Source organism: Natator depressus, chromosome 13 (genome assembly GCF_965152275.1).
Source record: "Natator depressus isolate rNatDep1 chromosome 13, rNatDep2.hap1, whole genome shotgun sequence".
Classification (NCBI taxonomy): Eukaryota; Metazoa; Chordata; order Testudines; family Cheloniidae; genus Natator; species Natator depressus.
This window is the reverse complement of record NC_134246.1, coordinates 33,857,648-33,882,731: the sequence shown is the minus strand read 5'-3', so window position 1 is coordinate 33,882,731 and position 25,084 is coordinate 33,857,648. Positions and strand designations below refer to the sequence as shown.

General features: G+C 59.9%; 2 protein-coding genes and 1 long non-coding RNA gene across 3 annotated transcripts; 2 read left to right on the top strand and 1 right to left on the bottom strand.

Annotated features, from left to right (window-relative positions):
• Nucleotides 1-3,220: 3,220 nt before the first annotated feature.
• On the bottom strand, nt 3,221-9,099 carry LOC141997485 (H-2 class II histocompatibility antigen, A-D beta chain-like). The gene is given in 7 exon segments (XM_074969864.1): nt 3,221-4,783; nt 5,190-5,276; nt 5,805-6,077; nt 7,158-7,232; nt 7,235-7,435; nt 8,278-8,553; nt 9,027-9,099. Coding segments are annotated over 7 exon segments (1,110 nt in total). The 3' UTR covers nt 3,221-4,658.
• On the top strand, nt 7,179-20,250 carry LOC141997486 (uncharacterized). Its single transcript, XR_012641731.1, has 3 exons — nt 7,179-7,454; nt 19,580-19,621; nt 20,043-20,250. It is a non-coding gene; the product is annotated as an uncharacterized LOC141997486 (long non-coding RNA).
• A 3,785-nt stretch (nt 20,251-24,035) lies between these two features.
• Nucleotides 24,036-24,850, top strand: LOC141997789 (ribonuclease-like). The gene has a single exon (XM_074970216.1). It carries the CDS (start codon nt 24,036-24,038, stop codon nt 24,468-24,470), a length of 435 nt encoding a protein of 144 aa, XP_074826317.1. The 3' UTR covers nt 24,471-24,850.
• The last annotated feature ends 234 nt before the right edge of the window (nt 24,851-25,084 follow it).

Here is a 25,084-nt window from a genome sequence, read left to right as displayed (position 1 = left end):
TAGACCTTTCTCTGCTAGATAGAAGAGCCCATTGTTAAGTATTTGTTCCTCATGTAAGTACTGACAGACTGTGACCAGGTCACTCCTGAAGCTAAATCAGTTGAGCTCCTGGAGTCTAGCAGTATAATGCATCTTTGAAGAGCTGGGCTCCTGGCTGGATTACATCTCCCATGATGCACAAGTAATGATGGAGGGCACGTGACCAGGCTGCATCATGGGAAATGTAGTCCAGCTGGGAAGCCCAACCTGTAGAGGTGAATGGGGGCACGAGGGACGTGAACTACAGCTCCCATGAGGCACTGCAGTAGCTCAAGAGGACGCAGCCGAACATGGAGCCAACCTGAAATAAAATGTGCCAGCTGTCCTGGACAGGAATACTTCAGAACATTCCCTTTCAGAGTCCAGTATTCACCCAACTCAGGAGGAAGAGGAGAAATATCGACATATCTCATGGCAGGGAGGGTGCAAAGCAATGGCCAGGTGGTTTGGAGGAACTGTCGGGGACGTCTCAGAGGTCTGGGTTTTGACTCAATTTAAGATGGAAAATCTTGGTAAAAATCAACACTGGCTCATTGAAAATAGCCACTGTGACTAAACCACTGTTTCCAACTGTTTGATGTGCCCGCTTCTGATCAGACCTGGGTATCGTGGGGGCCTGCCGGGTAGTGGAGAATCAGGCCCTGTCAGGGCTGTACTGAGCCAGGAGCTTGCTTGTTTGCTAAGAAATTACCCAGTGATGTGCTGGAACCAAATGCTGGAACCAAAGAGGATCTTAGGGATAATGGTAGCATGACAAATGGGAATGAGGATATGGAGGTAGATATTACCATATCTGAGGTAGAAGCGAAACTCGAACGGCTTAATGGGACTAAATCAGGGGGCCCAGATAATCTTCATCCAAGAATATTAAAGGAATTGGCACATGAAATTGCAAGCCCATTAGCGAGAATTTTTAATGAATCTGTAAACTCAGGGGTTGTACCGTATGATTGGAGATTTGCTAACATAGTTCCTATTTTTAAGAAAGGAAAAAAAAAGTGATCCGGGTAACTACAGGCCTGTTAGTTTGACATCTGTAGTATGCAAAGTCTTGGAAAAAATTTTGAAGGAGAAAGTAGTTAAGGACATTGAAGTCAATGGTAAATGGGACAAAATACAACATGGTTTTACAAAAGGTAGATCGTGCCAAACCAACCTGATCTCCTTCTTTGAGAAAATAACAGATTTTTTAGACAAAGGAAACACAGTGGATCTAATTTACCTAGAGTTCAGTAAGGCGTTTGATACGGTGCCACATGGGGAATTATTAGTTAAACTGGAAAAGATGGGGATCAATATGAAAATTGAAAGGTGGATAAGGAATTGGTTAAAGGGGAGACTACAGCGGGTCCTACTGAAAGGTGAAGTGTCAGGCTGGAGGGAGGTTACCAGTGGAGTTCCTCGGGGATCAGTTTTGGGACCAATCTTATTTAATCTTTTTATTACTGACCTCGGCACAAAAAGTGGGAGTGTGCTAATAAAGTTTGCGGATGATACAAAGCTGGGAAGTATTGCCAATTTAGAGAAGGGCAGGGATATCCTACAGGAGGATCTGGATGACCTTGTAAACTGGAGTAATAGTAATAGGATGAAATTTAATAGTGAGAAGTGTAAGGTCACGCATTTAGGTATTAATAACAAGAATTTTAGTTATAAGCTGGGGACGCATCAATTAGAAGTAACGGAGGAGAAGGACCTCGGAGTATTGGTTGATCATAGGATGACTATGAGCCGCCAACGTGATATGGCCATGAAAAAAGCTAATGCGGTCTTGGGATGCATCAGGCAAGGTATTTCCAGTCGAGATAAGGAGGTTTTAGTACTGTTATACAAGGCACTGGTGAGACCTCACCTGGAATACTGTGTGCAGTTCTGGTCTCCCATGTTTAAGAAGGATGAATTCAAACTGGAACAGGTACAGAGAAGGGCTACTAGGATGATCCAAGGAATGGAAAACCTGTCTTATGAAAGGAGACTCAAGGAGCTTGGCTTGTTTAGCCTAACGAAAAGAAGGTTGAGGGGAGATATGATTGCTCTCTATAAATATATCAGAGGGATAAATACTGGAGAGGGAGAGGAATTATTTAAGCTCAGTACCAATGTGGACACAAGAACAAATGGATATAAACTGGTCATTGGGAAGTTTAGACTTGAAATTAGATGAAGGTTTCTAACCATCAGAGGAGTGAAGTTTTAGAATAGCCTTCCAAGGGAAGCAGTGGGGGAAAAAGACCTATCTGGCTTTAAGATTAAACTCGATAAGTTTATGGAGGAGATGGTATGATGGGATAACATGATTTTGGTAATTAATTGATCTTTAAATATTCATGGTAAATAGGCCCAATGGCCTGTGATGGGACGTTAGATGGGGTGGGATCTGAGTCCCTACAGAAAATTCTTTCCTGAGTATCTGTCTGGTGGATCTTGCCCATATGCTCAGGGTTTAGCTGATCGCCATATTTGGGGTCGGGAAGGCATTTTCCTCCAGGGCAGATTGGAAGAGGCCCTGGAGGTTTTTTGCCTTCCTCTGTAGCATGGGGCACGGGTCACTTGCTGGAGGATTCTCTGCTCCTTGAAGTCTTTAAACCACGATTTGAGGACTTCAATAGCACAGACATAGGTGAGAGGTTTTTCGTAGGCGTCAGTGGGTGAGATTCTGTGGCCTGCGTTGTGCAGGTCGGACTAGATGGTCCCTAGTGGTCCCTTCTGATCTTAATATCTATGAATCTATGCTCAGATCCTTGTTCATTTCTACCCATCCACCCCCCACATCTGCCCCAGTTGGTTAATTTCATTCGCTTCTTTCTAGACCTGCAATGAGTAAAACCAAAGGTACAAAAATCTAGTGTCGCCTCGCTGGGAATCGAAGGGTCTCCCTGAGCCTGGAAATCCAGAGCTGTCTCTCAAGCCACCCGGCATAACAAGGCTCTGGTTAGGGCCAGGACAGGGGGAGTGGGGGAAATTAACCCCCACCCCTAAAGGTCTGGAATAGCCCCCCGCCCGCTGCCCCAGGTGTCAGGGAAACACAGGGAGAATTACAAGGAAAAGAGCTTTTAAAAAAAGAAAATCCTTTGACAAGCTACAGAGGGGCATAGAGAATGGGATTTCCAACTGGGGGGGGGGGGGGGCAGCCTGCAACCTGGCCCTAGGACGGAGGGCTGGCTGGCTCAGGGGGTGGGGAATGGGACATGGAGCCTTTCTCCTCTAGTGGGTGCTCGCTCCCACCTGCCCCCAGGATGGGGACTGGCTGGCTTGTGGGGGGGAGGGCTGAGAATCAGACACACTTTCCCCCCATGGGGGGGTGTCTGTGTGCAGTGGAGCTGTCATAGATGGGGGGATCTGGTCTCTCTGACCCACATTGCTCCCTCAGCTCACACCCCCCCAAGAGGGTGGGGGACAGCTGAGGAGGCCCAAGGGGCTGGGTTCTCATCAAACCCCAGCCCCCACCACAACATTGCCAAGCCGGGGAGAGGGAGGTGTTTCGGAAAAAAAACCCAGGTTCTGGAGTCCTGTGATTTTCAGTTAACAAGGCCGGTTCTAGCCCTTGGGGTGGCCCAGAAATGCCTGAAACCGTGACCCTGAAAGTTTCGGAAAAACCGAAACCAAAGAAACTGAAGGCAAATAAAAAAGACCCGAAAACTGATGTGTCATAAAAACTCTTGTGCTTTTTAAGAAAATCTCCAGTGTTTTTTTTCAAGTGACTCATGATTTTTTAAGAAGTGGGGTTGGCCCTGCTAAAGTACTCTGTGGTATTATTTATTAGGTGTATTACGGTAGTGTTGGCATGTGGGGGCGGGGCAGTTATAGACCAGCCCCATATCGTGCTAGGGCCTGTACATTATTTATCAGGAGTATTACGGTAGCACAGAGGGCAGGGGCGGGGTCGGGGGACTCTGTAGGAGGCACCGTGCTGTAGGGAACAGAGAGGGGCTCAGTAGGGGGCGCCATGCTGCAGGTGGGGGCTGAGCAGGCAGCGCTGGGCTGCAGAGGGCAGGGGGGCTCAGTAGGGGGCACTGTACTGCAGAGGGCAGACAGAAGGCTTGGTGGGGGCACCGTGCTTCAGGGGGGCACTGAATCGCAGGGGGCTTGGTAGGGGGCGCCTTGCCACTGGGAACAGGGGGCTCAGTAGGGAACCGTGGATCTGCAAGATGTTCTGCCCACCCACCCCAGGGCAGCCAGCCACAAAGCCAGAAAGAGAACCCAGGCGTCCTGAGACCCAGTGCCCCTGCTCCGAGTCCACCCGCTCCTGCCGATGCCAGTGGTGCAGAGCCGGCCTCGCACAGCACCTGGGCAAACCAAGGCAACGAAATGGCTCCAGTGAAAAACTCCGTGAAGGTTACACGTATACTGACAGTTGGTGGCTCGAAAGCGCTACCAGTTCCCCCCTGCGTGTGACTGTGGTGTCGCCCAGGTGGGGCCGGGGCCTGGCAATTGTGGAGGCGGGTGCTATGGGACACAGGGGTGACTGGAGGTGTTGGGGAGAGTACAGGATGGAGGCTCGGCAGGGGTACACCCCCTCCCCCCGTAACCTCAGGGAGTTTTGGCCAAATCCACGATCCCCCCAGGGCCTCCTCTTCACCCAGGCTGGGCTGTGTGGTGCCAGCCCAGGACAGCGACGGTCACGCGGTGATGCCTGGGCAGGATGGAGCCATGGCCGTGGCCAAGGTGTCTCCTGGCTTGGCCAGGGCAGAGTCGAGGGTTCTTGGCTGTGTCTGCGCTGGGCAGTACGGCCCCTCCGAGCGGCCTTTGGGGGAAGCCAAGCAAGAATCGACTCAGGCAGAGACCCTGCTCCCACCCCCGGCAGCGGGGATGGAGGGGGGCAATGGGGATTATCACACCTTGGGGGGTGTATGGCTTCTCACATCCCCTGCAGGATCTGCATGAGAAAGGCTGCAGGGCCAGGCTGGGTCAGTCCGTGGCTGAGAGACCAGCAAGGGGAAACTCCGGTGTTGTGCAGGGGAGATTGTACTGGGGGGACATGCTCCCCTATCACTCAGTGCTGACCCCAATGCCGCAGTGCAGCGCTAGGGGCGCTGGGCTGCAGGGGGGTGCTGGGGACACTAGGGGGCGCTGGGCTGCAGGGGGAGCTGGGGGCACTAGGGGCACTGGGCTGCAGGGGGAGCTGGGGGACACTAGGGGGCATCACTCACCTGGCCTCCCCCTCAGATACCTGCCCAGGGCGGCGGCTCCCAGCGCAGCCAGCACACAGCCGGCGAGGACGCCTGTGGCCTGGGGATCTGGAAATGAGCAGAGACAGACTGAGCCATGGGCCCCGCCCGCCCCTGCCCCCATTCCCCCACCCTTGGCCCTGGGCCAGCAGCCCCACAGCTGATCCGCCCCTCCCAGCCCCAGCCCCCCATGCGTCTGTCCTGCAGCTAAATTCCCTCTTCCCCTCCCCCTCTGAGCCCCCCAACTTTCCATTTTCCTCTGAGCCCCCCAGAACTTCCCACCTTCCTCTCCCCCTCTGAGCCCCCCACAACCTCCCACCTTTCCTTCCCCCTCTGAGCCTCCCGAACCCCCACCTTTCTCTCCCCTCAGAGCCCCTAGAACCCCTGCCTATACCTCACCCCAAAAGCCCCCCAGACCCTCCCCACCTGCCCCCCATCTGATCCCCCAGAAACCCACCTTCCTCTCCCCCTCAGAGCCCCCCAGAACCTCTTCTCTGCCTATCCATGCTTCCCAAAACTGCCTCTCTGCCTTTCTGCCCCCAGCCCCTCTCTTCCATAAGGGGTGCTCCATTCCCAGCTCCCTCCCCCCGCACTCACCCCAGCTGATCCTCAGGGGGGTGCCCCCCAGGCTGATGTGCCTCACCATGCACATGTGCTCCCCTAGCACCAGCTCGATGGACCCCCGGATCTGAAAGGTGGGGTCCCCATTGGGCTGGATCCTGCTGGTCATCTGTTCCCCGAGGGCCCCCCGGACTCCCCGCTTCCAGGTCACCTCGATGTCACGGAGCTAGAACCCCGTCACATGGCACATAAGGCTGCGAGGCCGGACCCAGGTCCCTCGCATGAGCGACACATGCACCGTGGGCTGGGCTGAGGGGACAGGAAGGGTTAATGATCACAGGGGCTGTGGGTCGGGAGTGAGGGGCACCGGCAGAGCCGGGGGGGGGGGGGGCTGGGCTAGCGGGGGGATGCGGGTCGGGAGTGAGGGGCACCGGCAGAGCCGGGGGGGGGCTGGGCTAGCGGGGGGATGTGGGTCGGGAGTGAGGGGCACCAGCAGAGCCGGCGGGGGGGGCTGGGCTAGCGGGGGGATGCGGGTCGGGAGTGAGGGGCACCGGCAGAGCTGGGGGGGGGCTGGGCTAGCGGGGGGATGTGGGTCGGGAGTGAGGGGCACCGGCAGAGCCGGGGGGGGGGGGCTGGGCTAGCGGGGGGATGCGGGTCGGGAGTGAGGGGCACCGGCAGAGCCGGGGGGGGCTGGGCTAGCGGGGGGGATGCGGGTCGGGAGTGAGGGGCACCGGCAGAGCCGGGGGGGGGGGCTGGGCTAGCGGGGGGATGCGGGTCGGGAGTGAGGGGCACCGGCAGAGCCGGGGGGGGGGCTGGGCTAGCGGGGGGATGCGGGTCGGGAGTGAGGGGCACCGGCAGAGCCGGGGGGGGGGGCTGGGCTAGCGGGGGGATGCGGGTCGGGAGTGAGGGGCACCGGCAGAGCCGGGGGGGGGGGCTGGGCTAGCGGGGGGATGCGGGTCGGGAGTGAGGGGCACCGGCAGAGCCGGGGGGGGCTGGGCTAGCGGGGGGGATGCGGGTCGGGAGTGAGGGGCACCGGCAGAGCCGGGGGGGGCTGGGCTAGCGGGGGGATGCGGGTCGGGAGTGAGGGGCACCGGCAGAGCCGGGGGGGGCTGGGCTAGCGGGGGGGATGCGGGTCGGGAGTGAGGGGCACCGGCAGAGCCGGGGGGGGGCTGGGCTAGCGGGGGGGATGCGGGTCGGGAGTGAGGGGCACCGGCAGAGCCGGGGGGGGCTGGGATAGCGGGGGGGATGCGGGTCGGGAGTGAGGGGCACCGGCAGAGCCGGGGGGGGCTGGGCTAGCGGGGGGGATGCGGGTCGGGAGTGAGGGGCACCGGCAGAGCCGGGGGGGGGGCTGGGCTAGCGGGGGGGATGCGGGTCGGGAGTGAGGGGCACCGGCAGAACTTCCCCCTGTTGTCTGCGCGGTGAATGGCGCCGTGATCCGGATGAAGGTCCTGCACTGCTGCAGCGTGTGATCCCGGCCAGCGTCTCCCTCTCGCGGTTCCAGCGCTCGGCCACGCGCCAGGCCGCCGGGTGCACCGAGAACCAGCGGTTCCGGTCCCCTTGGTACTGCAGCACGTCCTCCCCGTTCAGGGCGTATCTGGTAACGACTCGGACGGCGGCGCTGGCTTCGCCCAGTTCACAGCTCTGCAGGACCTGCCTGTAGTAGGGCTCTGGGGGCGGAGCGGCCACGTGAGTGACTCAGCAGGGAGCTGCTGCCAGGGGGCAGAGTGGGGGCGAAGTTCTCCCAGGGATGGAACCCAGGAGTCCTGGCTCCCAGCACCCCCCCACTCTAACCACTACCCCTCACTCCCCTCCCAGAGCTGCGTAGAGAACTCAGGAGTCCTGGCTCCCAGCCCCCCACCACTCTAACCACTACCCCTCACTCCCCTCCCAGAGCTGCATAGAGAACTCAGGAGTCCTGGCTCCCAGCCCCCCCCCACTCTAACCACTACCCCTCACTCCCCTCCCAGAGCTGCGTAGAGAACTCAGGAGTCCTGGCTCCCAGCCCCCCCCCCCACTCTAACCACTACGCCTCACTCCCCTCCCAGAGCTGCATAGAGAACCCAGGAGTCCTGGCTCCCAGCCCCCCCCCACTCTAACCACTACCCCTCACTCCCCTCCCAGAGCTGCGTAGAGAACTCAGGAGTCCTGGCTCCCAGCCCCCCCCCACTCTAACCACTACCCCTCACTCCTCTCCCAGAGCTGCGTAGAGAACTCAGGAGTCCTGGCTCCCAGCCCCCCCCCCACTCTAACCACTACCCCTCACTCCCCTCCCAGAGCTGCATAGAGAGCTCAGGAGTCCTGGCTCCCAGCCCCCCCCCCACTCTAACCATGAGACCCCACTTCCTTTCCAGAGCTGGAGATAAAGCTCCCAGCTCCCCCGCACCGCTTTTTAATCACTAGGTATTAGGGAAATCACTCCCCTCTGGTGTCCTGTCCCTAGCTCTCTCCCACTGCCCGTGCACCCCTGTCCTGAGCTGAGCTAACAGAGTACCGGGGCCCGAGGACTCACCAGCCTTTGGGGAGCTGGCGTTCACCACCCTCACCAGGGCCTGGTACTCGGTCTCCACCCAGGGGTCCCAGAACATGCACCGGGCGCTGCTGATGCTCCAGAACTGGTGGGTCTCCTGGTCGCCCTGCACGTAGCCATTGCGCGGCGTCATCCTCTGGCTGCTGCTGTCATAGGCCGAGAGCGCCAGGCCATTCACCTGCAGCAGGCTCTGACGCTTGGGCAGTCCGGGGCCCGTCTGCGGCGAAATGATCTGGGAGTGGGTGAAATGGTGAACCCCTGCGGGAAGGAGAGAGAGAGCGGGCTGGGGATGGGATCCAGGCATCCAGGGCAGCCACCCTAGGGGGCCCTGCAGCACCCAGTCCTGGGGGAGAGAGACCGGGATGGGGATGGGACCCAGACTTCTGGGGCAGCCACCCGAGGGGGTCCTGCAGCACCCAGTCCTGGGGGAGAGAGATTGGGCTGGGGATGGGATCCAGGTATCCAGGGCAGCAACCTGAGGGGGCCCTGCAGCACCCAGAGCTGGATGAGAGAGACCGGGATGGGAACGGGACCCAGGTGTCCGGGAAAGCACCACTAGGATGCCCTGCACCACCCAGTCCTGGCGGAGAGAGACCAGGATGGGAACGGGACCCAGACTTCCGGGGCAGCCACCCGAGGGGGCCTGCAGCACCCAGTCCTGGTGGAGAGAGACCGGCATGGGGATGGAACCCAGGCATCTGAGGGCGGGGGGGAGAACAGGGGTCACTTACCAGCTGAGACGACCGAGCAGAGAAACAATAGCCAGGCGGAGACCAGAGCGGGATGGGCCCTCCCAGGAGCCATCAGGAAACGGGATGGGACGGCAGCTCTGCAGAGTGGGGAGTCGGGTTGGGACCCCAGGCTGGAGAGATCCAGGGCAATCTGCACCGAGCTCGCTGCCACTGTGACAGGAAACACCTGCAAGGAAACCCAGGCCCACAAACCAACGCGGATCCACCCGTCCAGCCCCTCCCTGCCAGGGAGGGGCAGGGGGTGGGGTGGGGCTGGCATCAGATGTTGCTGGGCAGACGGGTTGGGGATGTGTCAAAACAGCATCCGCCCGGTGCCTGGGCTTAGCTCTGCGTGTGGAGGCATGAACCGCAGCGTGCCCGCACCCAGTGGCGGATGGTGCCTGTCAGCTTCCCAGTGGAGGAGAAGCCAGCAGTGGGGAGCTGGGGGGGATTTCCTTAGTGCAGCCGGCTCAGGGACACTGCAAGAACCAGACCTGGGCCAGAGGTGGTCAGAAAGTGCAAGAGGGCAAACGCCTCCAACAGGAATCTTAGCCCTTCATGGATGTCCAGTTCCTCAGTAGCAAAGGCCAGATGGTAGTGCGTGAAATCCCAAATGTTAATGCATTAAAACCCAAGATGTTAGTATGTTAAATCCCCATATGTTAGGGCATTAAAGTCCCAGATGTTAGTGCATGAAACCCCAGATGTTTGCGCTTTATAGCCCAGAGATTAGTGCATTAAAGCCCCAGATGTTAGCCCATTAACCGGCAGATGTTAGCGCTCAGGGCCAACGTCCTGAGGGCAACAGAAGAGCTTGAACAGAATAGAATCAAACTCTGGGAGAACTTCAGAGTGGAAGCCTTTTGTAGCACCCAACAAAAGGTTTAATGAGTCCTACAACCCCCCAGACAATGCTTGGTCTGCTGGGGCACCAGGTCTGCTAACCGGCTAGTCCCACAGACGGTCTGGGCGTTGGCCCCAATGGAAAGTTGGAACTTTGAGAAGTTGTAGAGATTGCTCATGCAGGGGAGGAGATTCAGAGCCCCAGCTCCGACAGGCAGATCTTTGCTTATTGCTCGGTCCTCCTGTGTGGCTTCTGTGTCAGCCGTAGGGCCGGGTAGGAATCCACCTTCCATCCCGTGAAAACTTTTGTGATTTTGAAATTCCCCCCTCCCCCAGCTTGGCATCAGGATGAAACCAAAAACCCTTCTGAAATTGTTGGGAGAGAGAGCCAGACCTGCCCCATCCCAGCTGGGGCACTCCCGTGGGAAGTGCGAAACACCGATTCAAATCGCTGCTCTGCCTGATCTGGGACAGCAGGTCTGCCATATCCCAGCTGGGCCCCTTTCGCGCCGGGCTAGCGTGTGGTGGGGCTCTGGCAATCTCGCCTGTTGGAGCCATTCAGTGTGGTATAGCTCAGTGTTTCTCAACCTTTTTGATACCAGGGACAGGCCTGCTGCCTTCCTCAGCTGAGTCAGGGCAATCTCAGGGAGCGGCGCTGGGCCACGGACCCATCCTTTAGAGGCGCTGGTCTGGATAAATATTCACAGAGCCCTGTAGTGGTTTGGTCTCCAACCTGGGAAGTGGGAGAGCTCGGAGGAGAAGCGAGAGATCAGACCATAGTGTGGGGGATCGGATGGATCTATATCAGGGGGATCCACGGATTTAGAGTTCAGGGGATGTCGGTGTTGGAGACCGTCTCCCAAAGGCACCTGCCACAAGGGCAGAGCCCAAGCTGCTGCCATGTCTACAGCGCTCCTGGGTCCGGGAGCAGAGGTAAATCTGGAGTCTGCTGACGAAGAGCAAGAGGCTGTTAGCCAAGAAACAGGGGTTTCCCTGAAACGCAAGCTGGTGAGCCTCTGTCTCCCGGATTGTCTGCCGCTGTTTCTGCCAAGTCCGGCCCTGGCCCGGCGCAGAGGTGTGGCCTCCAGGGGATGGGGGCCAGGTTTGAAAAGGAGCAGGCCGGCTAGGCAGGGAAGCTGTGGCAAGCCTGGCTTTGGAACAGTTTGCAGTTGGCAGGTCTGAGTCACTCCCGCATCGCAGCAGCAGCAAGAGAAGGGTTTTTTCCATCAGAGAAGCCTGAACAAAGTCAGGAAATTGGTGCTTTGAATTCCTGCCCTTGTCAAGTCTTGTTTTCCCCTCCCCCAGCTAGAAGCTGGCACCATCACCTGGAGAACAGCAGGAGAGAGCCCTTAGGTTGGCATGGGAAAGGGATGCTTAAGACAAAGTCCCTGACTGAGATCCCGTCCAATTGGGACAGCAGGGGGCTGCGGGTCGGGAGTGAGGGGCCCCGGCAGGGATGGGGGTGGCGGTGGGGGCAGGGCTGGGCTAGCAGGGGCTGCGGGTCGGGAGTGAGGGGCCCCAGGAGGGCTGGGGGTGGGGGGGGGCAGGGCTGGTCTAGCAAGGGGCTGCGGGTTGGGAGTGAGGGACTCCGGCAGGGCTGGGGGGGGGCAGGGCTGGGCTAGCAGGGGCTGCGAGTCGGGAGTGAGGGGCCCCGGCAGGGCTGGGGGTGGGCAGCCCAGGGCTGGTCTAGCAAGGGGCTGCGGGTCGGGAGTGAGGGGCACCATCAGGGCTGGAGTTGAGGCGGGGGGGTTGGGCTAGGCTAGCAGGGGCTGCGAGTTGGGAGTGAGGGGCCCTGGCAGGGCTGCGGGTGGGGCAGCCCAGGGCTGGTGTAGCAGGGGGCTGCAGGTCGGGAGTGAGGGGCACCGGCAGGGCTGGGGTCGGGGGGGCAGGGCTGGGCTGGGCTAGCAGGAGCTGCGGGTCGGGAGTGAGGGGCCCCAGGAGGGCTGGGGGTGGGGGGGCAGGGCTGGGCTAGCAGGGGCTGCGGGTCGGGAGTGAGGGGCCCCAGGAGGGCTGGGGGTGGGGGGGGACAGGGCTGGGCTAGCAGGGGCTGCGGGTCGGGAGTGAGGGGCCCCAGGAGGGCTGGGGGTGGGGGGGCAGGGCTGGGCTAGCAGGGGCTGCGGGTCGGGAGTGAGGGGCACCATCAGGGCTGGAGTTGAGGCGGGGGGGTTGGGCTAGGCTAGCAGGGGCTGCGAGTTGGGAGTGAGGGGCCCTGGCAGGGCTGGGGGGGGAGGGGGAGAGGGCTGGTCTAGCAGGGGGCTGCAGGTCGGGAGTGAGGGGCACCGGCAGGGCTGGGGTCGGGGGGGCAGGGCTGGGCTGGGCTAGCAGGGGCTGCGGGTCGGGAGTGAGGGGCACCGGCAGGGCTGGGGTCGGGGGGGCAGGGCTGGGCTGGGCTAGCAGGGGCTGCGGGTAGGGAGTGAGGGGCACCGGCAGGGCTGGGCTAGCAGGGGGCTGCGAGTCGGGAGTGAGGGGCACCGGCAGGGCTGGGGGCGGGGCAGGGCTGGGCTAGCAGGGGCTGCGAGTCGGGAGTGAGGGGCCCCGGCAGGGCTGGGGGTGGGCAGCCCAGGGTTGGTCTAGCAAGGGGCTGCGGGTCGGGAGTGAGGGGCACCGGCAGGGCTGGGGGGGGGCAGGGCTGGGCTAGCAGGGGCTGCGAGTCGGGAGTGAGGGGCCCCGGCAGGGCTGGGGGTAGGCAGCCCAGGGTTGGTCTAGCAAGGGGCTGCGGGTCGGGAGTGAGGGGCACCGGCAGGGCTGGGGGTGGGGCAGGGCTGGGCTAGCAGGGGGCTGCGAGTCGGGAGTGAGGGGCACCGGCAGGGCTGGGGGGGGGCAGGGCTGGGCTAGCAGGGGCTGCGAGTCGGGAGTGAGGGGCCCCGGCAGGGCTGGGGGTGGGCAGCCCAGGGTTGGTCTAGCAAGGGGCTGCGGGTCGGGAGTGAGGGGCACCGGCAGGGCTGGGGGGGGGCAGGGCTGGGCTAGCAGGGGCTGCGAGTCGGGAGTGAGGGGCCCCGGCAGGGCTGGGGGTGGGCAGCCCAGGGCTGGGCTAGCAGGGGCTGCGGGTCGGGAGTGAGGGGCACCATCAGGGCTGGAGTTGAGGCGGGGGGGTTGGGCTAGGCTAGCAGGGGCTGCGAGTTGGGAGTGAGGGGCCCTGGCAGGGCTGGGGGGGGGGAGGGGGAGAGGGCTGGTCTAGCAGGGGGCTGCAGGTCGGGAGTGAGGGGCACCGGCAGGGCTGGGGTCGGGGGGGCAGGGCTGGGCTGGGCTAGCAGGGGCTGCAGGTCGGGAGTGAGGGGCACCGGCAGGGCTGGGGTCGGGGGGGCAGGGCTGGGCTGGGCTAGCAGGGGCTGCGGGTAGGGAGTGAGGGGCACCGGCAGGGCTGGGCTAGCAGGGGCTGCGAGTCGGGAGTGAGGGGCCCCGGCAGGGCTGGGGGTGGGCAGCCCAGGGTTGGTCTAGCAAGGGGCTGCGGGTCGGGAGTGAGGGGCACCGGCAGGGCTGGGGGGGGGCAGGGCTGGGCTAGCAGGGGCTGCGAGTCGGGAGTGAGGGGCCCCGGCAGGGCTGGGGGTGGGCAGCCCAGGGTTGGTCTAGCAAGGGGCTGCGGGTCGGGAGTGAGGGGCACCGGCAGGGCTGGGGGTGGGGCAGGGCTGGGCTAGCAGGGGGCTGCGAGTCGGGAGTGAGGGGCACCGGCAGGGCTGGGGGGGGGCAGGGCTGGGCTAGCAGGGGCTGCGAGTCGGGAGTGAGGGGCCCCGGCAGGGCTGGGGGTGGGCAGCCCAGGGTTGGTCTAGCAAGGGGCTGCGGGTCGGGAGTGAGGGGCCCCAGGAGGGCTGGGGGTGGGGGGGCAGGGCTGGGCTAGCAGGGGCTGCGGGTCGGGAGTGAGGGGCCGCAGGAGGGCTGGGGGTGGGGGGGACAGGGCTGGGCTAGCAGGGGCTGCGGGTCGGGAGTGAGGGGCCCCAGGAGGGCTGGGGGTGGGGGGGCAGGGCTGGGCTAGCAGGGGCTGCGGGTCGGGAGTGAGGGGCACCATCAGGGCTGGAGTTGAGGCGGGGGGGTTGGGCTAGGCTAGCAGGGGCTGCGAGTTGGGAGTGAGGGGCCCTGGCAGGGCTGGGGGGGGAGGGGGAGAGGGCTGGTCTAGCAGGGGGCTGCAGGTCGGGAGTGAGGGGCACCGGCAGGGCTGGGGTCGGGGGGGCAGGGCTGGGCTGGGCTAGCAGGGGCTGCGGGTCGGGAGTGAGGGGCACCGGCAGGGCTGGGGTCGGGGGGGCAGGGCTGGGCTGGGCTAGCAGGGGCTGCGGGTAGGGAGTGAGGGGCACCGGCAGGGCTGGGGGTGGGGCAGGGCTGGGCTAGCAGGGGGCTGCGAGTCGGGAGTGAGGGGCACCGGCAGGGCTGGGCTAGCAGGGGCTGCGAGTCGGGAGTGAGGGGCCCCGGCAGGGCTGGGGGTGGGCAGCCCAGGGTTGGTCTAGCAAGGGGCTGCGGGTCGGGAGTGAGGGGCACCGGCAGGGCTGGGGGGGGGCAGGGCTGGGCTAGCAGGGGCTGCGAGTCGGGAGTGAGGGGCCCCGGCAGGGCTGGGGGTAGGCAGCCCAGGGTTGGTCTAGCAAGGGGCTGCGGGTCGGGAGTGAGGGGCACCGGCAGGGCTGGGGGGGAAGGGGGGGGAGGGCTGGTGTAGCAGGGGGCTGCAGGTCGGGAGTGAGGGGCACCGGCAGGGCTGGGGTCGGGGGGGCAGGGCTGGGCTGGGCTAGCAGGGGCTGCGGGTCGGGAGTGAGGGGCACCGGCAGGGCTGGGGGTGGGGGGGCAGGGCTGGGCTAGCAGGGGCTGCGGGTCGGTAGTGAGGGGCCCCGGCAGGGCTGGGGGTGGGGCAGCCCAGGGCTGGTCTAGCAGGGGGCTGCGAGTCGGGAGTGAGGGGCACCGGCAGGAGTGGGGGTGGGGGGCGGGGCAGGGCTGGGCTTGCAGGGGCTGCGGGTCGGGAGTGAGGGCCACCAGCAGGGCTGGGAGTGGGGCAGCCCAGGGCTGGTCTAGCAGGGGGCTGCGGGTCGGGAGTGAGGGGCCCCGGCAGGGCTGGGGGTAGGGGAGCCCAAGGCTGGGAGAGAACCGAGGCTGCCCATCTTTAGGGGTCCCAGTGCTAGAGGTAGTCAGGAAATTCCCCCGGCAATGATTTTCTAGTGGAAAATGCATCGGCCACAAAATTGCATTTTTTCCTGGAGAGTTTCCCAGTAAAGGTCCCATGCCACAGGGCTGCTGCGTTAAAGCTGCGACCGAAGGATTCTAACCGCCCCGGCCGTTGTCGTTCCTATTTGGAACAAACCCTGCTGGGGGAAAGGCCCGACGCTCTGCCAGGTGTTAATTGTGGTGCCCGCCCTCATTGGCTCCTGAAGCAGTCCAGGGGCCCATGCAAACTGCTCCCCCACCCCAGCACTGTCTGGAGACTCCGGAGACACAGGGGCTGCAGTATCTCCATGGGCCACACAGCGTGCGCCCAGCCAGGTGTGAAACACTCACAGCTAACACCGGGGGCAGCACTAGTAACTCCATGGCCAGGTCGGGGTGTGGGCATGAGACCTGGCTACGTCAGATCCCCTATAGCTAAACCCATGATGAGCCAAACATGGGGATGGCTCGGCTGGCACTGAGATGCAGCCAGCTCTGGGGTGGGGCAGCTGGGTAACAGCCGCACATAACACTGCACAGGGATGACTCACCCAGAGCTGAACTGCAGCCCACTCCCGGGCCTTGCTTCCATCAGTGAGCATTATGTGGGGTGGCCACATCTCTAGGGCTGGGAGGGGGAGGAGCCGTCTCCTGCCAGGGTTCCAGCCCCAGCGCTTAGTGGGGTCCCCCAGTCACCAAAGGAGACTGATCCTTCCCGCCCTGCATTGCTTGGGAGGAGGCAGCCTGGCCCCTTAGGATGCCGGCCTCGATTGCTCTCTGCCCCTGGATCCAGCTGGTCTACCAAAGAACCCCCTCCTCCAGCACTGCAGGGGTCAGGGACACATTGCGGGGTTAGGAGATGGTATCAGCACAGGGATGGTAACAACAACCACACACACGCTGTGCCTTACTCACAATCCCCTGTCCTGGCTCCCAGCCCCCTGCTATTCTAACCACTAGACCCCATTCCGCTCCCAGAGCTCCCTAGAGAACTCAGGAGTCCTGGCTCCCAGACCCCTGCTCTAACTGCTAGCCCCTACTCCCCTCCCAGAGCCAGGAGCACTTTGAACACCTTCTGAGTAGCCTGTTGGACTCTGATTACATTTCCCCCGAGACAGGCTGGGACAACAGGCCCATGTTTCATTTTCAGCTCCCTGCCCAGGCTGGGGTTTGAATTTATGCTGTCCGGGTCTGGCTTAGATTCCGTGGCCAAAACCTGCCCGCTGGAGCCCCCTGGGCCTGGTCAGTTACAGCTGAGAGACTGGGGCCACTTGGGGCACAGCTGAAGCCCCGGTTTGATCTCTAGGTCTGTGTAGAGGAAGCTCCTTTTGCGTGTGAGGAGAAAGCACCAAGGGGCTGGCTGGAGAACTGGACATCGGGGTGCTGACAGGTGGCACAACACCTGCTCCTGCTCCTCACAACCATGGGTGTCACTGAGCCATTGTGCATGTTCCCTCGCTGTGCGAAAAGGTCTCGAGAAGGTTTTTAAAGCAGGAGTGTCCAGCTCCTGGGCTGGGTTCCATGCTCCCTGACGTCAGTGCGAGCTTTGCCAGGAGATCACCGGCACAATACAGCCTGGTTGTAGTAACTCAACTTTCACGGGTGTCCCGGTTCCATCACAGTGAAATAGTTAATGCTGATGCTGAAGGGTTGCTTCTCGGCTGTGCTGACACTGCAAGGAGATCAAGAGAGAACTGCAGGGTTCATCCCTCGAAGTCATTGTTTCAGGCCCTTTGCAAACTCAGGCCGGCGTGGCTGAATCAGATACACGCCATTCAGGTTTGGAAAGTTTTCTCTGCAGCCATGAGGGCTAGAAAGAAGCTGATTTTCTGTTTTCAAACGACAGCAGAGACGCCGCAGACTCGGAATAAATCATGTGGGTCACATAAATGCCTCATGCAGGATGCATGTCTGACATCCCTGCTTTAAATCAAGCATGATTCAGGATGCTCAATTTCAGAGGCGCTGCTGTGTCTTCTGTACCACAGATCAGAACATTTCGTGGGGAAAACAAAGTTGTTTTATAGGAGGTAAAAATTACTGGTTTCAGAGAGTAAAACTGAGCAGAAAATGGAAATTCTGGCCAATGAAAAATTTCCAAGATTTGGACAAAACACCATCATTTTGAAATTGTTCATGACATTAACTTTAAAGAAATAATTTTTGAGTCCATCGAAACATTTCCTGTCAACAAATTAGCAATGTTTCTTTCTGATTCCAAGCTTTTACTTTTCCCTTTTAAAACTTTTTTTTATGAAAAGCAAAGTTAGTTTGGGACTGAACAGTCATTTCGAAACAAAAAACTGAAACATTCTGTACCAAAAATGTCACTTTTCTAAATAGAGAGACAAAGTGGGTGAGGTAATATGTTTAACTGGACCAACTTCTAAAAGATATTACCTGCCCACCTCATCTTTCTAGTAGCCTGGGACTGTAACAACACACCACAAAACTTTCTAAACACTTTTTTTTCTATATTTTTCTAAATTAAATGTTGAAACTGACCCAGTTTTGTGAAATTTTTCTGTTTCAACAAAATGGGCATTTCTCCACCAGAAAAAAAAATTCCCCCAAATTTTCCAATCAGCTCTATCAGAGAGACTGAAGAAAAATTACACCCTCTCCTGATAAATAAGGTGTCATTAAAGAGGTGCGCGCATGCACACACACACGCACACACACACAAATTAAACAAACAAAATACACCTACCACATATTCTGTTTTCCTTTTGCAGGTTTCTTTTCCATCTCATCATTTTCAGGCCGCAGAGATCAGCTGCCCTAAGCAGCAATCCCTCGAAAGCAGGGCTGAAATTGTTCCAGGGGAAATGTTAAAAACAAATGTCCTGGCTGGCAGCAGTAGCAGGCTGTTGGCCTGTGTGTGGAGTGGACACTAGAGGGGGCTGTGCAACACTTGTTAGAAATGGGTCATGCAGAGTCAAGCATGACGTGCAGAGGTTTTTGCTTATGAGACAAGACATCAGGCGTGGTTTAGTCACACGGCCTGGATGTTCCTGGGGTTTGGATTAGCCCTCCTGCCGGGGGTTAAGGGACACAGAGAGAGAGAGATACACACACTCACAGCAGGGCCCATCCCCTACAGCCGGGGGTGCAGGGACACATACACACGCACACACACACAGAGCAGGGCCCGTCCCCTCCAGCAGGGGGTGCAGGGACACATACACACGCACACACACACAGAGCAGGGCCCGTCCCCTCCAGCAGGGGGTGCAGGGACACACACACACCCACACACACTCAGCAGGGCGCATCCCCTCCAGCAGGGGGCACAGGGACACACACACACACATAAGCACACAGCAGGGCCCATCCCCTCCAGCAGGGACACACAAACACACACACACACACACACACTCAGCAGGGCGCATCCCCTCCAGCAGGAGGCACAGGGACACACACACACAAACAGACACACACATAAGCACACAGCAGGGCCCGTCCCCTCCAGCAGGGACACACAAACACACACACACACACATGGCAGGGCCCGTCCCCTCCAGCAGGGGGCTCAGACACACACACGCATGCACACACACAGATTGTCGTGTAACCTTGATCCTGTCCCCAATGCTGTGGCTGGGGCTGGCCTTGTTGACCTCCTGCAGCCACCGTAACGCCTGCCAGCACTTGTGGCACGGCCGTGCGAGGAACCCGTGGGCCAGGCCAGCTGCCGTCGCTGCTGGCAGCCAGTCAGGACCCGTCCGTGGTCTGGCTCTTTCCAGTCCTGACGGCAGGCACGAGACGGGGATACCAAGCCCAGCCAGGCTGAAAATGCTCACAACACCTTGGGCAGCCTGCCTGGGGAGGGGCAGCTGGTCACATTCGCCCCCTCCCTTGCCATGACAGACACTTACGGCCAGGTCCCCAGCTGGTGCGAACCAGAGATGTTTAATTGGGGTCCAAGGGTCAGGACTGATTGGCACAAAGCAGAGAAAGGGAAATACACGTGCCCCCTGTAGCGTGGTTAGCGCTCGCCCCATGGATTTAGCATCAATGGGATACAAGTGTTTACTCCTGGGAGTGCATTTGCGGTGACGACGCTGAATGTCCTCTTGCGCTCCAAGACAACTGCTTATGTGCATGGTCTCATTGTGCGAGGTGCTGCACAAGTGCACGGGGCGAGACAGAGCTCACAATCCCACAGCCAGCACCGGCACAGAGATAGAGCTGGGGGTGCCCAAAGCCCGCGCATTTCAGTAGGGATAAGATCTTGGAGATTCTTAGCGAGGTTGTGTCTCAGTTTCCCATTTGTAATAAGTGAATGACAGCATGTGCGTCCCTACCTCACCAGGGGTGTGACACGGATGCCTGCAGTAAAGACAGTGCGATGCTCGGATGCTATGGAGGGGGTGCTGTATGAGACAGGGAGGCTGAGGGTCTTACGCATTCCTGTGACGCCAGGTGCCGGGACTTGAAGAAAAGCATCAAATAGCATCAATTGATTCTCAATCAAATTGGGAGGGTCACCAGCTCTGGGGAGCGGTCATGGGAGTATGAGCCCAGGTATCTAACACGAACATTACATAGAGCCTAGGATACTGACCTGTAACATGCTTCTATTGATACAGTGCTGAGCTGTGTGGATGGAAGGCGTCACTTGATCACAATCTGTAAGTACCTCCATGGGGGACAAATATTTATTAATGAGCTCTTCTATCTAGCAGAAAAAGGTCGAACATGATCCAATGGCTGGAAGTTGAAGCTAGGCAAATTCAGCCTAGCAGTAAGATGTGTACATTTTTAACGGCCAGTGTAATTAACCATCAGAACAATTTACCAAGGGTCGTGATGGATTCTCCATCAGGGACAATTTTAAAATCAAGACTGGGTGTTTTTCTAAAGATCTACTCCAGGAATGATTTGGGGGAAGGTCTCTGGCCTGGGCTAGACATAAGCTTGGCAAAAGTTGATTTTGTTTTAAGATAGCAATTTTTAAAGTATATATTTTTCTATTTTTATCAAATTCAGTGTTCCTCATTGGTGAAAATTCTGGGCATTAAGCATTTCTTTTCCAACTTTTGTCGATTTCAGATGTCACAGTTGTGGGAAATAATAGGACGCTATAATTGTTTAATGCCCATAGATGGTGAGATGCAAAAAGTTAACGCTCAATAAACCATCACAACCCCGCTTCTCAACGTCACGTATCCAAATATACAAAGTCGACGTCCTTCAATCGAATGCAAAGAAGTTCTCCGGCTGCGTGGGTGTGACTTTGCCAACCTGTGCCTGTCGAGTATCAGCGACGGAAAGAGTTTTTCACAGGTGTGTGTGGTGAAATTGACATTTACCGATATTTACGGATTAAATTCTGATCTTTCCAGGGCGTCAGATGAGATGGTCACAAGGGCCCCATCTGGCTTGGAATCTGGGAAGTCTTTTGAAGCGTGTGACCCAGGACTGCACAGCATGGGACTCTAGCTCTGTCTAGCAGACAGAGTTTCTTACGTTGGCCTAGCCTTTAGCTTTAGATCCGCAAATTCAATCCACCCCCCACCCTGCGGCATCACCTTTCCTGCAGACAAATTATCGAAATGACTTGCCAAGGCCACGCAGAGATGGGAAACAAACCCAGGTGCCCTGAGACATGGGATTATCTGCCCCCGTGACCCCCTCTGGAGAGAGCCCGCTAGTGGTAAATGCCCAGGAGGTAATTTAATCCCTGCTGGTGTTGTGGAGACCAGCAAAGGACCATGAGTGATTTTTGCCGTATGGGGTGCACAACTTGGAAGCAGATGCAGTTGGGCAGGAACTGTGTATGCTGCTGGGACAGGCTAGGCAGCTGTTGATCCCTGGAGGGCTTGTTCTAGCCCAGCCCCAGCTCACGGGCACTGGCTGCTGCAAAGGGAGACGGGTCCTTCCCGCGCCAGGGGCCGGTTCCCAACCAGCCCCAGGGCAGAAAAGCCAGTTGGCTGCAGGGAGACTTTCCTCTCTGGGGCCTGTCCAGGGCAGGTTCAGGGAGCCAGGAATGGGAGCCAGTTTTCTGCCTTTGTAACCCACTGGCCCCCATGCCCCTCCCAGAGCGGAGGCTAGACCTTGACTCCCAGCTCCTCCCCTCACCCATGAGGCTCTATTCCCCTGTGAGAGTCAGCATAGAACCCAGGAGTCCTGGACCCCAACCTCCCCTGCTCAGACCCACTAGAACCCCCCTCCCCTCCCGTCCCCTCCAAGAACTGGGGAGAGAACCCAGGAGTCCTGAATCCCAGCCCTCCTTCTCTAACCTGTCAGGACCCACTCCCCTCCCCAGAGCTGGGGTAGAACCCAGGAGTCCAGGCAGCTGCTCCAGTAGCCTGCTCCATGCACCTGTAGCCCAGTGGCCGGTGACCCCTGGGCTGTTTACTGTGTGGGGTCTCCAGGCAAACCCCAAGCTCTATCTTTGTGGACATTCCTGCTCCCAGGGCCGGTTGGGGTTTCCCCGCGGCTTTCCCTTCCCAGCGCCCTTGTGCAACGGGGTCATGGGGACCAACAATAGCTGCTGATGAGCCACAAGCAAACACTGGGTTTGTCCTCCTGGCAGCTGCTTATCACAGCTCCAGGAACCAGCCCTGGGGATCATTGCTCTGCACCATGTGACACCTGGAGGGCCCCCCCGGGGTCAGAGCGGCCTGTGGCTGCGGCCCCTCATGCCCATTCCCCTTGGCAGCTTCCTGGCACTTGGCAGCCTAGGATTGCTCTCCCTGTGCCGCAGATGGGGAAACTGAGGCACAAAACTCCAGAATGGGTGTGGCCACAGCCAGGTGAATGTCAGCGAGCTGGCCTCTCGGTCCTCCGCACTCCAGCCACTGCACCCCAGTCTCTTCTGGGGTAGAACACAGCAGTCCTGACCTCTAGTGCCTACTGCTTAATCTTTTAAATCCTCCCCCCTCCCAGAGTCAGAGACCGAACCAAGGAGTCCTGGCTCCCAGCCCCCTTCCACTAACGCACTATACACCACTTCCCTCCCAGAGACAGAACCCAGCAGTCCTGGCTCCCAGCCCCCCCCTTCTCTAACCACTAGACCCTACTGCCCACCCACCCAGAGCCAGGAGAGAACCCAGGAGTCCTGGCTCCCAGACTCCTCCCCCTGCTCTAACCACCAGGCCCCATTCCCCTCCCAGAGGCCCGGGAGGGAACCCAGGTGTTCTGGTGCCCAGCCCCCCACCAAGTCTTCTTCCTTTGATTTGAATGGGACCTGAGCATGCAGCTGTCTTAGGCCCCATGTCTGCATGTGAGGGCTGATGTGCTTAGGAGAGAGGGGTAAGGGGGTATGGGTGAAGGCGGGGAGTGGGGAACAGGGGTGCTGTGTGGGGTCTGTGCTATCTGCTCCCAGGCATTCCTAGATAACAGCCAGCAGGGAGCTGGCGGCTTTTCATCAGGAGATCCCTTGGCAAACAACCCGCAAGGGGGATGGGGAGGGGGGAAAATAACTAAAACATAGGACAGGGAGCCAGGACGCCTAGGTTCTCTCCCTAGCTCTGGGAGGGGAGTGGGGTCTATCGGTTAGAGTGGGGGCAGGACTCCTGGGTTCCCTCCCCAGCTTTGGGAAGGAAGTGGGGTCTAGTGAGGTAGCATAGGGTGGGGGGATTGGGAATCTATTCCCCAGCTGGGGACCGGAGGGGGGCGGCGTAGTGGGTTAGAATGGGGTGGGGGGGTCAGGACTCCTGGGTTCCAGCCCCAGCTATGGGGTAGTGCTGGGTTGAGGGGCACTGTAGGGTGCACAGTGTCTCAAGCTACTGGCCAAAGCCCCATTGCTCCAGAACTCCCTACCCCACCCAGAATCCCTGGGCCCCTCAGTGGGAGGAGCTTCCCCTATCCCCTCCTCCCCACCCCCCAGCTGCCCAGCCGGGTTGTATATAACAGGGACTGAGGGGAAGGAGCCTCAGGGATGCTCAGCTCTGCTGGCAGCTGGATCCATCTCTGACGGGAGCTGCAGGACTCAGGTGAGCTGAGAACAGATCTTAGCAAGGGGGGAAATGCAGATTGACTCAGGCGTGGGGGAGCAGAATCCAGCCCTGACCCCATTGCAGACAGGGTTAGGGTGTGCAGATTCCTGGGTCTATCGTCGGCCCTCGGAGGGCAGAGAGAGGCTGTCTACACATGAAATGCTGCACCTGCACCACTGGACTGCCTGGGTATAAACACTACCTATGCCCCCAGAGGGGCTTGCCCACCATTGTCTGCAATCCACCGACCCGAGGGGCCCGATGTAGCCCTGCCTGCAGCGGGGGTCAGGTTGGCACAACTATGGCACTGGGGGAGGGGTGGATTTCCCCTGACAGATGGAGCTATGCTGAAGTATGTCCCCAGCATACACCAGCCTGGTGTGTAGGGGTTGGTGGTGGGGGGCTGGGATCCAGGAGTCCTGGGTTCCCAGCACTGCCACTAACTTCCAAAGTCAGTTCTCAGTGACCTAAATCTGGAGTGAATTCACAGGAACTTCTCCAGCTGCACACTGGGGCAGGGGTGCCCCCAGTGCCCACGATACAGTAAAGCCGCCCTTCCCCGCCCCCACCCTCTCCTTCCCCTAGTGCCCATTATACAGTATAGCCGCCCCTTCCCCACCCCCACCCTCTACTGCCCCCTAGTGCCCCTTATACAGTACAGCCACCCCGCACCCAACCCCACCCTCTACTGCCCCCTAGTGCCCCTTATACAGTACAGCCACCCCGCACCCACCCCCACCCTCTGCTGCCCCCTGGTGCCCATTATACAGTATAGCCGCCCCTTCCCCACCCCCGCCCTCTGCTGCCCCCACTGGCCGCGGTTCGCCGCTCCAGGCCAATGGGGGCTGCAGGAAGTGGCACGGGTCAAGGGACGTGCTGGCTGCCCTTCCCGAAGCCCCCATTGGCCTGGAGCGGCGAACCACGGCCAGTGGGAGCCGCGATCGGCCGAACCTGCGGACGCGGCAGGTAAACAAACCGGTCCGGCGTGCCGGGGCTTTCCCTGAACAAGCAGCGGACCGGCTTTGAGAACCACTGCGTTAGAGGACACAGCTCCGCCATGCCTTACGGTGTCTTGTTCTTGCAGGCCTGCCCTGCTGCCGCAATGTGTCTCTCTTGGGATGGACTCAACCTGCTCTTATTCCTGGTGCTGGCCTGGTGCCTGGCCCCGCCTGCCCACTGCCAGGGCCCACGCTACGAGAAGTTCCTGCGGCAACACCATGACCACCCGCGGACCAATGCCGGGCGGGATTACTGCGGAGCCATGATGCAGCGCCGGGGCATGGCCCGGCCCTGCAAAAACATCAACACCTTCATCCATGCCCCCAAGGCCCAGATCCAGGCTGTCTGCAGCTCCGGGGGCATCGAGTACTGGGGCATGCGGCGCAGCCGGGCTCAGTTCCTCGTCACCACCTGCTCGCTGAAGGGTCCCCCGTGGGGCCGGTGCAGCTACCTGGGCCACGCCAACCACAGATTCCTCGTCATCACCTGCGACCCGGCAGGCTGGCCCATGCACTTCGACGAGAGCCACATCATGTGATGGGGCCGGGCACCACTGCCCTGCTCCGTGTCGGCACAGAACTGAGTCCTCGGCCATGCATTGTGTCGAATGGGCCAGACCCCCGGCTGGTGTGAATGGGCCGCAGCTCTATGGGGGTCAATGGAGCTAGCCCCCCAGCCGGTGTGAATGGACCAGATCTCCATTGAGGTCAATGGGGCCAACTCCCAGCTGGTGTGAATGGGCCGTAGCTCCACTGGGGTCAATGGGGCCAACCCCAGAGCTGGTGTCAATCAGCACCACTCCATTAACACTGGCACCATGGGAGCAGCGCTTCAGAGCCATGCAGCTCCCGTCCAGTAAGGTTTGCTCCAGAGACAAGCCCAGGACTGCATGGGTCAGGCAGGCTGCCTGGTCATTCACCCCGCTGTGTGTCTCTGCGTGGCCTGGACACCAGACGCGCTGCAAAAGGCGGGGTGTGGGGGGAGCTGTCTGTGTGTGTGTGGGAGCTGGGTTGGGGGGTGGGGACGAGTGCAATGCAGACAGCAGGGAAGGCGCATCCAGCTACACTCAAATGTCCTGTCCTTGCTCTGCTCCTAACTCAATAAAGGCTCCCTTCTGCAAAGCGGCTGCGCTTGTGTTTCCCCAACGCCATT